Raw genomic sequence first — 12695 nt, 5'->3', positions numbered from 1 at the left:
CAACAGGTTGAGACTGGGGATGATGGGCTAAACTTATCACAAAGCACCTGCACTATGCATAAAGACAGAATACATTCAAATATTTATATATGAATACACATACACAAACACATATATTCAATTTTAAAAGGACATTTCTATGACAGTGATTCCATTCTAATATTTAAACATTTTCCAAACTGTCCTGTGGGAATAGTGCATGAAGGCAGAGCAGGTATGTGATCTAACAAAAGATGTCTAACTAGGTAATTGACGTGCATAAGCAGAAAGCCTCCCAACAGTTTAACAGCACCTCATGAATCATGATTTCTTCATTCTCAACTGCCCCAGGCACCTAGCCCAAGGAAGGAATGTTACTTCGGAAAAACCCAACTCTACAGGCAGGTCTGTGAAGTTAACTGGCAAGAAGCCCTCATCATAGACATTTACATGTTCAGTCAATAAAGATGTAATCACTGTTTAGTGTGTGAGGCACACAGGCTAGAATAATGCTCTAAGATAATGTCACTGCTCTCAGAGAGGCATGAATGGGAGATAGAGTCACAGTTCTCTGAATGCTGTAAGTACTCACTGGCTCAAAGGAGGGCATAACTAGCAGCTTAGTGAGAATGGGGCACAGAGAATCCATTACAAAGAAGGATATCTGTGAGTAATATCAAGACAAGAGACTAGAGATGGATATTCCTAGCAAACAGAATTACTAAAATACATATCAAGATGACAGTGCATTGTGACCTGGGTGACCTGGCATTACTGGGGTAGAGTACAGGAATGATCAGATATGTAGGTAATGGATACTAGTGGAAGGCCTTATAGAATGTTGGCACCATGAATGGTGGGACTCTGTCTTCCAATGCCATATCCCACACACATAGTAGGTGGGTACTCAATCTTTACCGAATAAATTTCTTGATGCATCATGAAGACTGATAACATTTTGAAATCTTTCTTAAAGGAAACAGAAAATAAGAAAGGAAACTAAGTGAGAAAATTAAGATTTAAATTTGAAACCACTTTTGAGGCTCCATGGCCAACTAAAAGGGAATATACAATAAGAATATATAATAGTATTAATTCAGGCTTGATATCATGAGTACAATGAGGAGGGCAAGAGAGAGATGGATACAAGACATCCAAAGATAGGATATATAATATTTAGTAACTAATTGGAGAAGGAAGAAAGAAAGAAAGGGAAGACTAGGGGATATTTTTCTGGTTTCCAGCTTGAGAAACTGGTACATAATGATGTCATAGAAGGAAAGAGGAAATACTAAAAGAACAGCAAACTTAGATGGGGTGGGTTGAATGAGTCCAGTAATGGGAAGTGAGGGGCCTGTGTGACATCTGGATACATGGGCAGGTATACAGGGTTTTGTAAGAGGTCTAGCCAAGAAACAATGCCACAGAATCTGTAGATGTGTCTGGGATCACTCAAGCTAGAATGGAGATTTGATGGAACCAGAGATATTCCTATATTTAAGTATCATACTATTTTTTTTAAAGAGCTCTAAATCTGAGAAGTAAAAATAGTTCTTATAGAAGGTGGTTTTATAGAATTCAAGTGAAGAAAGTTTCACAGAAGGCGTGGCCATATCAAGTATACTAGAAAGGTCAAGAATGGTCAAAACCAAGAAGACCGTTAACTTTGCATTGGAATTTTGGTGGTAACTGTACAGGAATTAGTTTCAGTAGCGTGGGAATGATGAATTCATGACCACCATTTGAGAAATGAATGCAAAAAGAGGAAGCCTGGCTATGAAAGAAAGCAGAGATAGGGAGGGTGAGTTTGAAAGACTGAAAACTTAGACAAGTGCCCTATGGAAAAAGGGCATCTGAGTAGGAAGAAGTTGAGGCTTGCCTTGTCAGGACCGAGGTAGAATTTTACTGTCAATGTTTTCTGTCCACTATTCTTTCTCATAACACTTAATTTAAGCCCCATTTTTTTTGCAGAACCTTACTTCTCTGTAAGGTACCTATATTTTAGTGAGGAACTTCTGAAAACTAAAAAGGCTTCAAAACTCAAAATGAGGAAACATCAGCCACTGCAACATGAGAGAGTGAGAGACCCTTGGATGGAGTTCCTGTGCTTCTCAAATCACACACAATGTTTGCTGTCAACGGTTCCTCAGACCTCTTCTGCCACTGATAGAATATCTCTGTTAGACAAAGAGAGATAAGGAGATGGCTGTGGGAAAGAAGTTTCTAGACTCACTACACTTCCAGTGTAGTATATTAAGGGGCTTAGAGGTGGAAATGAGGAAAGAATCAGAAGAGTTATGATTTAGAGCAAGATACTTAACAATTTTTTTTAACATTTCCTCAGTTTCATTGTATGGTAACAAGTATAAATCCAATATGTGACATCCTTGTCACAGGAAATTGTAACACTTCTCAATATTTAAAGTATAAGTTGCTCCTTTTTGGGTACTTACAGTTTAGCAAATTGATGCTGCATTATAAATACTCAATAAACACTGTTTTATGATGATTTGATATAGCAATAGATATTAAATCTGAAGACTACATGGTGTAAGTATAAGTGACACATGATTTTTAAAAATTTTTTTAAGATTGTATTTGTTTGCTTGTTTATTAATTTACCTACTTATTCATTTATTCATTTTTGAGAGAGAGTCAGGGGAGGAGCAGAGGGAGAGGAACAAGCAGACTCTCCATGGAGTGTGGAGCCCGAAAGGGGGGCTCGATCCCATGACCGTGAATTCAGGACCTGAGCTGAAACCAAGAGTCAGACAGTTAACTGACAGAGCCACCCAGGTGCCCCAAAAGCGACAAATTTAATTAGCAGGAAATTATATTGATAAATGAAAGCTTGTGTTACAAATACACCAATTACATAAACAAATACATAAAATATAAAGAGTGTACACAAACTTTTTATTTCCACCCAGTTCCATTTTCAGCAGACCTGCATAAAAAAAGTCATTCTCACAATTTTCCTATGTGGACATATTTATGAACCAGATTTTTAAGGAAGAAGAGACTATTTTCTTTCCTGGATCATGATATAATTATTATCAAGGAATTATATTCAGAATGTGACCTATGTGTGTTCACTGATGTTTGTGGATACAACAAAGGTTTTTAAAGGTATTTACTTAATATTAACTGCAAAATTTAGAGCCAAACTTCCTTGAAAAATGTAATCACCGAAAATGAACAGGTGATGAAAAGCTGCAAAGCTGTTCATCTTTTTTTCTCTATCTGTTGTCCTTCCAAAATCTTGCCACTGAAAGAAGCCACTACTTACACAGGGTGGTAAAAAAGACTGATGTGTAGCCAAGAATTTGTCTTACATTCTACATAATGATAATCCAAGTAATAGCTAAATCCTCACAGCGAGTTGCAATAATGAGAAAAAAATAATTGCTTTCAATTCCCTCTTTGTAGTTATTAAATTGAATTTTATAATTTTTCATAAATATATTTAAAATAACATTTCTGGAAGCCATTTATGCTCATAAAGAGTTTGGGACATCTTCAAAAGTAAAGTCCTTTGTAAAGTAATTTTATCTTGATTTTATTATTTAAAAAAATAATTCAGTTATCTACAAATGATACACTCACTAATTTTTTTAGGGATGAAAGGAAGGAGCCAAGAGTGAGTCACAATTTTATGGCTGTGAAGGACAGAACTATAACAACTGAAAATGAAAGGGAAGGAATCCAAGAGTTGATGAAGCCTTGGTAATTAAGCACAAAAATTTGGAAGTGAAAACAAAAGTCAGTACGAATCCAAAAATTTCTAGAAAAGAATAACCAAAAAGTTGTGTACTTATGAACTGCACCTTATCTCTACATCCACAAGTGGCTAATAAATGGAAGTGTTTAATAAATGCTTGTTAAATAAATGTAGTTTGTTTGAACTTAGACCATTCATTGGGTTATACTGTACCCTCCTCAGGAAAGAGCATCATCAGGAAAATAAATAAAACTGGTATAGAAGGCACTGTTTGTTCTTTGTGTAATTTGGTGGACATTAGCCAGTATCTAAGCTTGAATCATAACACAGGCTAATACTGCAGTTATAATTAAAGAGTCCACTCACTAGGAAAACTGTCTCTCTGTGGAGGTCATAAAACTGAATATGTTTAATAAAATTGTGTAAATAAAATATGTTTAATAAAATTATAAAATAAAAATTCTAAGAAATAGAATGATGTTATAAAATGAAAAAGAATTACTGCTAAATAAAGTATTTCTTTCTGAAAAAGACGGACAAGATTAACTGTGTTAAAAAAATAAACTGCTGGGGCGCCTGGGTGGCTCAGTTGTTAAGCGTCTGCCTTCTGGCTCAGGTCCTGGGATCGAGCCCCGCATCGGGCTTCCTGTTCGGCGGGAAGCCTGCTTCTCCTTCTCCCTCTCCCACTCCCCCTGCTTGTGTTCCCTCTCTCGCTGTGTCTCTCTCTGTCAAATAAATCAATAAAATCTTTAAAAAAAATAAAAATAAAAATAAAAATAAAATAAACTGCTGAAAATTTCTTAATTAAGGTATTTTCCCCAACTAGGCTTAGAATAGTGTAGGAAAACAAAAGAGTCTAACTGAAATTGTTGAAACATTAATTAATAATATGTTGATTTTATTAAGGCTAGGATATTTACTATTGGGAACAAATGACAGAATGTTTTAATGTTAGATATAATCAGTTCTGTTTTACCATCTTATTTTCATACTATAATTTACTCAGCAAAAGACCTTTGGAAAATCTATTCATTCTTCCACCACAAGTTGAATCTGGAATTAAAGGTCATATTTACCAGACACTGTCAGTCCAATGGAATGTTAGGCATGAAATTCTATTTTCCCATTGGTTACTGTACTGATCATTAGTTTTTGGAAATTACTGTTACCATAAACAGCAAGCCAAAATGTTCCAGAAAAAAAGGGAAGGTTAAAATGTTAATAGAGCAAACTATTTTTCATTTGTTGAAGTTCTGCTTAGCTAACAAGCTTAGATATCATCTCTCTTACAGGTATTTCCTGCCAGTTAATAAGTGACTTGTGTTCTTCAACTCCCAAGGCTGATGACTGAGCAGCAGGAAACTCCCTATCCAGGGATGACTCCTGAAACACAGCCCAGGATATCTGAATCCACAGAATGCAGTGTTTGGTGTCATCGTGGAATGTCAAGAAGACTGCTATAAAAATTAAAGGAATTCAAGCACACTGAGTCTGTAACTTGTGCTACTCTTTCAATGAAATCATTTTGAAAACGTACAGATGACCACATTACACAAGCATATGTTCAATGCGTCCCAGTAATCTTAAGTCTTGGGAAAGGAGTTTTAAGACAGTGTTAAAGAAAATGTGAGGACACCCAGATATAAATCCTGGGGAAGGGGGACAGGAGATGTGCATGTTAGTCCAACTGCCTTGCCACTTACTTTTTTTTTTATTTTTTTAATTTTCAGTTTCCTGCCCTTATATTAAGGGAAGGGACTGGCCTAGGTTGGGAAACAGAAATGCCTCCTAGAGCCAGAAGGCCATCTAAAGCCTCATGATTTTTTGGACTAGTTTCAGGGATTGACAAATTCTCTCTGAAAGGGCCCGACAGTAAAAATGTTAGGCTGGTGGGCCATGTTACAGACTCCCACCATCACCAGCTCTGCCCCTCTAGCACAGAGGCAGCTACGGAAATACAGAGCCTCCTAGGCACAGCTGTGTTGCAATAAAACTTTATTTACAAAAATAGGTAGCATGCCACAGGCCTTCCTAGTTTGCAAACCCCTGGTCTAGAGGATTTCCTAGAGAAGTTTAGGAATCAATTCATGTATATCCCTCACATTTTATCATACTAATGTATCCAAGAAGCAAAGCAGGAAAGAAACCCTATTACTTTTGTTTAAAACAAATATAATATTTATGCCCTGGAAAGCTACTATTTTCCCACAGATCACTCCTGGGCCTTCATACTCATCACCTGGGCAAGAATTAGCTCACCACTCTAGTATGTCTCATCTTCTAGTCCTGCTTATTCCAAAACACAGTCTAATTTATACTTGTAAGAGACACAGCTCTAAAACTGAATTTCCTGGGTTCACCTCCTGGCTCGGCCACTTATTGATTGACACTGGATACGTTACTTAATTTCTTTGTGCCTTAGATTTCATATCTGCAAAATGGGGTTAGTAATAAAACCCACATCATGGGATCTATGTTGTAGAAAAGAGTGAATATGTGTAAAGGGCTTAAAACAGTACCTAGAAAATATGTATTGAATATTCAAGTTAAGTATATAATTTAAGTGTTAGCAGTTATTAATATACCTACTCAAAATTCTTTTTTTGTTGTCATAGTCCTCAAATATTGCCCCGTAGAAAGGCAACCATTAAATGGTCTATATTATGACTTTTTAATGATGACCAAGGATGTGGTGAAAACAGGCCACTAGAGTAAAGATAACCACCCTGGACATAAGAAGAATATCACTGCCCTCTCACTGCTCACCATCCCACACCAAACACACACACTTGATCTTCTCAATTTCCTCACTGAGTGAAAGACTTCTCAGGGGTCCCTAACCACCCTCTGCAGCTAGCCAGATTGAGAGAATGCTGGGGAACACCATTAGCTCTTACAGAGTTCTGCAGCCTTCTTCTGGAACATGCTTGTGGTTTACCCTCTGTCCAACAACCCACAAGGAAGTACCTCTCAAACCGCATCACTTCATAGCCTCCCACCATTTGCAGGAGCACCGTGGACCACACGGAGGGGTGGGTGACTTACACTGAGAGGTAAGTGACAAAAGTTCCCCAGAGCAGAAGGGCACACACAGGTCAGGGAAATGGAGGAGGTGGTCTCAGGTCTTCAAAGGGGTCCTACTTTGTTCAAAGTATTGGAAATGAAGTTCTGATAAAATCCACTCCAAAGTCACATGAGAATTACTTTTTAACATCAGACCCCTCCTTTCCTCTTTTAATGAGAGTTATCTCTGTGACTAAAAAGTATATGTTATCAACACTTTAGATTTAGTCATACGACATTCAAAAGTGATAATTAACTTCTCCTTTTTGTATTTCAGTCAGTCCTATAATAAAATAAGGACTTCCATATGTACATAGATAATGTCTGATAGAAGTCTATTTTTATATAATGTTGTTATATAGAATTATTTTCCTAAATATTTTGCATTTAGCTACTTCCGGTAATATCACATTTAATGTTTCTCAAAGAGCAACCATCGAAACAAACAACAAATGCTCATTTTCCAGCAGAGAAAAAAGTTCAAAGAAAAATTTGATAATTTCGGATTAACAAAGATTTTTCCATAAAATGGACAGGTTTGATATTTTGTCCTGGCTCAGTAAATACCATTCTTTCTCAGTGGTGGTTGTTTATTTAAATAACATAATGGAAATTTCATAATAATCAACTTTTTATTGTATCTTCTTTGTGATTAAAAATAATAACTTACTAATTTCTTTTGTTTCAGTCCCGGTGTTAACCATTCTATGTGCAGTATGACAGTTACAACTTCTGTTACCTCAATAATAAACTGTAACATTTTATGACATAGGGAAAACTTTAAAATGGTACAACCAAAAGCTTTGATTGAATAAAGGCCTATAATCAAATGTATACTATGCATGGCTGAGCATATAACATTTTAAAAATCAAAAAGTTCATTGACAACTACATATATATGTATATATGTATTTACACACATGCACACACATATTATGCATATACATAGAAACATGTACGTGTGTATGATTTCTTGTTGACCAACATTCATAGAATAATGCTTTAAAAAAGGGGGGGGTAATATGCCCAGACTTACCACAGCTTAGGTTGCTTTCTGCTTTCAGAGCTAGGGTGGGGATATTCCAGAAGTCATTTTGCCAGTCGACCACATTCCCTTTCACATGACAGCTGAGGTTGGAGAGGACTTTGGAATGCATGGTAAAATTCCAAAGTCGAAAGTTATAAATGTCCCCTTTTAGGGAGGCAATCTCATTGTGACTGGAGCCTAACAACAACTTCCCATTTCCAGGAATAACTTTACTGATGGTAGAATCGCACGGAACTGCTTCATAGTTTTTTTTGAAATTTACACCAACAGAACCCAGAGAATTATTCCAAATGATGCAGAGCTGCTCAAAGCTTTCTGTAAAAATGTCTTCTTTATCCTTCACAGGTAACACGCTGTTTAGGAAGCATTTTGAGCCAGAAATAGAAATAAAGTAGCCATTCTTGGCCTTTCCAAAGCTAAGTAACTGTGTGAAGGATGTATTTGAGTAGGAGAAAGCTATCCATTCATGGTCTTCCTTGCCAATTTTAGTTGCTTCAAAACAGAGAGTGAAAGCGCTGAGGTCTGGAATAGAGACGCTTTTGGCAACAGATACCTGGTAACTATCTAGTGTCTGGGGTAAAATGACCTTCTGGTTCCTTAAGGACACAGCAACTAGGACAAAACATAATAACAGATAAAACATATTAACTTCAAATATGAACTAATGAGATGCAAACCATCTGATATGCCCACCCCGCATCCCACCACTCTGGACTGACTGACTTTTGACATCACAACTCTTTCATGACTCTCTGTCACCAACCCATCACCTTGTACCAATAATACTAACAATATGTAACCCCACCCATATTAACTTTAATCATGATGGGATCTCACACCAAACCTTTTGAGTTATAGTCAACCAAGTTGATAAGTATCTTTTTTAAATCCCTGACCTGAGAGAAAAAAAAACAAAAACAAAAAACAACAACAAAAAAAACCCAAAACCCAAATTAAGGAAACTACTTTTTCAGGAAAGCTCTGTTTATTCATTAAGATTTTCAGAAATATGTTATTTTTCAAATAATTTTCTAAACATAACAGCTAGTAGTTCTATTTTTCATTAACAATAGCCTTTTACTCTTCCTAAACACTCCTAGGCTACACACTCCCTTTCAGATACCCCGTATCTTATTCATTTGCCCCATCACCAGGCCATTTCAGGAACAAAGGTAAAGATAATCCTATTAAGGAGAGGAAGTCTAATAAAAAAATAAAAATAAAAATGGGATTTTAAGCTATATTTCCTTTACAGTGGGGCATCTGAGCTCCTTCGCGAGGGAGAGCGAGGAGCAGAGGTAAAAGGGGCAGATAATGCAACTTCCTTTCCCAGCTCTTCCACAAAATGCAGTGTGACCGTGGACATGTTACTTCACCACTCTCGATCTCAGTCTCCTCATCCATAAAATGAAGGACAATAACACCTGCTGCACAGGTGGTCAATAGGAATTAATTTAATACCTGGAAAGCACTAGAACAGTGCCTGCTATAACCAATATATAGCTAGGATTGATTACTAATGTTACTGATTACTAATACAGATTACTATTATTATCTGCATAATATATTCCAAATAAAATGCATTAGCCTAGTCTTTTTGTGACATATGTGACATTATTAAATTATACAGTGGATTTCACCTCATGGTAATATAACAGACATCATGAAACATGTACTGATTGAGACAGAAGTAGCTCTCCTCAAAAATTCTGTTTAATGCTAGCTTCAAAGGAATGCTAGTTTGAATATTTTTTAATATACACCAAGAACAGGTCTATGGTAAAACCAGCATTTTAATATAAATATTCTAGTTAAAAATCCATGATGGAATTTAATAGAATCATGGATTTTAGTCTACTTTTTAAATATAAAGCACTTTAGAGTCTATTTACCCAAAGGGATATTTATGTATATGAACCCACTATTCTACATGTATTATTAAAAGGGCTGAAAGGAAATATGTCCATCAACATTTTATTAGTGGTTATGGCTGGGTTATAGATATATGGGCAATTGTACTTTGCTTTTTTATTTTCAAATTTCCTATAATATTTTACAATTTTACAAATTTTAAAACACTGTTTGAAAAATTAAAGCAGTTTTCCAATTAACCACACATACATCTAATGTCAATCACAAAAAACACAATATATAATAATGAGGGTCATTTTCATAATGGTGCCTTTCTCTTTTGTTTCTTTTTTCAGACATGACATCTACTTAAGAAGCTAGTCTTGAAGCTTGAGTTTTCCTTAAGGAAAGAGAGGTTTTAGAGAGACTGAGATTATTCAAAAGTTTTACTATGCCAGGATCTGGGAAATATGTTTGATGGAAATATTTTTTTTTCCCTTTCATTAGTCATTTTTAAGGGGCTTTCCTCAGGCTATGTTGTTTATTAGCTTTAGTTATAAATAGCTCTTTTTTATTTTAATTTATATGCTAATTTTTTATATTTGTCCCCCAGCATAGTTCCTTAAAAGTGCAACATCTTAAAAGCCTAAAATAAAATGATTTCTGAATAGGAATGTTTTAAATGTTCAGTGAAGAGCTGTCAGAATTACAGCTTTTAATTATTAGCTGTGGAATATCTACAATATTTTCCAACCAGCCTTTAAATGTTCTGCATATAAACAATATAAACAAATTCAGCTCTACTGTAACCAGATTTTGGATCTGGTAACTATATATTGCTAATGAGAATGTTCAGAGAATATTAACAGATTCTTGCCCTTAAATTCTAATCCTAATCATTCACATTCACATAAAAGCGCATAACTCTGTCTTCTGGTCCTGGTGTTTACTGTAGGACATGTTACATGAACGCAGAAGGTTGGCGCTGCCTTTGGTTTACATACCTCTGATGTAGCTGGCATTGAAACCTTTCTTCTGGATGCTAAAGTCGCTTGAAAAGGACACATGCATCTCACTCGCACTTGAGTTAAATGATAGGCCTTTGGCAGTTGCGCCACAAAATTTAGTCTGGCTCTCTCCATTATCAAGGGATAATGAGTCATAAATGCAATTGGGAGCTTCTTCAATGTCGAAATCATTAAACGTTATCTGAATGATATAGCCGGTGGGGGCTCGCAGGGTCCACATGCAAGCCTGGCTGTTAGGGTAGTCGTTAGGGTAGCACGGAGAAGTAAATGTCCCAGAAGGGCTGGATAGGACAACCCTGCAGTTGGCGCATCCCCACACTGTTGGCCAGACAAGAGAGAGACAGAGAGAAGGGCAGGGATCAGAGGCATACAATAAACCGAGAATACCACACACTGGGGAACAATCAAACAGTAAGCATTTTAAAATACCAAAATACAATCATGCAAAATAAAAGGAGAATGAAACCATCTAAAGGAGAAAAGGAAAAAGCAACAGAGGAACAAAAGGTAAAAGAAAAAGAGAAAATTTTAGAGCAATGATTCTTAAACTTGGGGGGTCATATACTCTAAGAATCTGAGGAAAGTTACTGTAACTCTCTGTCAAACACTTAGAAACCACTACATTCAGTACACTGTTTTAGGGAGTACATGAGGCCCCAGGAGGCAACAACGGGTTTCCCAAAGGTTCACTGGCCCAGGTTAAGAATCTCTACTCTAGAGAGTAATTGCACTGGGGTAAGGGAGTTATAGAACCATAAAGGTGGACAGAAGTCAGTATTACAACCATGGATATAAAGGAAGATAAATATTTAGGAAATAAATGTTTAAAGAGAAATCTACTAACACAAAATAAATAAATAAGCAAATAAGTTATCTTCTGGCAGATTGTACTTTTTCCTAAAATTCAAATAAATAGGATCACCTTGCATGTGTGGAATATTTACAGTTTTGAAAATACTTTCACTTATTTCATTTGTTCATTACAGTTGTTAAGTCTATACTTATGTGATTATCTCATTCATTCATGCATGCAGTGAATATTTATTGGGTGCCTGTTACATGCCAGGCACTATTCTAAATAGTATGTATTAATCAGCAAGAAAGATAAAGTCCATGTCTGAATGATTCTTACATGTCAGTTCTGGGCCCAAAGATAAACAAATAATATAATGACAGATGGTAGTAGGAGGTAGGAAGAAAAGTAAAGCAATCTAGTCTTTCTCAATTATGAGTCATCTGGGGCCTGGTCACCAGCTGGGACAAGGAACCTAGGTCTACTGTCTTTCTGTCTGGTGGTGCTTTTGCAATTAATATTCATGTTTCTTTTAAATATTTGTATAAATTTAGGCAGTAATTTCATTTATTCAACATTCTGGATAAATAAACCACCATAAATCTTACACATACACTTTAAAACAATAAAATACTTTAACCATGTTAATGGAAATCACTCTAAATTTGTGTTCCTCCCTCTTTTACTGGGTTGAGTAGAATAAATATACCATAACTTTCCTTGAACATGGTAGGTACTACCAATACTACTTCTTCTTCTATGATACAGTGATAATATGCAAGGACTTACCAGATATGTTACACTGCTCAGGTTAGGTTTTTCTTTTTCTTTCCCCTGTGGCCACCTTGTGTTATGTACCACATCCTTGACAACTCTGCTCCCCATCCATTCTTTCTAACTTGCCCTCCCTCTGCTCTTCCTCCCTATGTCTTTGATGTCTTTTTTTTTTTTTAAAGATTTTATTTATTTATTTGAGAGAGAGAGAATGAGAGACAGAGAGCATGAGAGGGAGGAGGGTCAGAGGGAGAAGCAGACTCCCCGCCGAGCAGGGAGCCCGACGCGGGACTCGATCCCGGGACTCCAGGATCATGACCTGAGCCGAAGGCAGTCGCCCAACCAACGGAGCCACCCAGGCGCCTGAGAATCTTTTTTTTAAAGATTTTATTTATTTGTGAGAGAGAGAATGAGATAGAGAGAGCATGAGAGGGGGGA

At 36.4% G+C, this 12695-nt stretch overlaps 1 protein-coding gene across 5 annotated transcripts in view; it reads right to left on the bottom strand.

Annotated features, from left to right (window-relative positions):
- The window catches only part of ADGRG6 (adhesion G protein-coupled receptor G6), a 135491-nt gene that overhangs the window by 59622 nt on the left and 63174 nt on the right, over positions 1 to 12695 (bottom strand). For all 5 annotated transcript variants that reach the window (XM_031023522.2, XM_031023524.2, XM_031023525.2 and 2 more), the window contains exons 3-4: positions 10667 to 11008; positions 7800 to 8423 (exon numbers count right to left, since the gene is read on the bottom strand). In XM_031023522.2, coding sequence (XP_030879382.2) covers positions 7800 to 8423; positions 10667 to 11008 — 966 coding nt within the window. The remainder of the gene's footprint in view (positions 1 to 7799; positions 8424 to 10666; positions 11009 to 12695) is intronic.

This window comes from Leptonychotes weddellii, chromosome 8 (genome assembly GCF_054177405.1).
Source record: "Leptonychotes weddellii isolate Sample4059 chromosome 8, ASM5417740v2, whole genome shotgun sequence".
Classification (NCBI taxonomy): Eukaryota; Metazoa; Chordata; class Mammalia; order Carnivora; family Phocidae; genus Leptonychotes; species Leptonychotes weddellii.
This window is presented reverse-complemented; position numbering and strand designations above follow the sequence as displayed.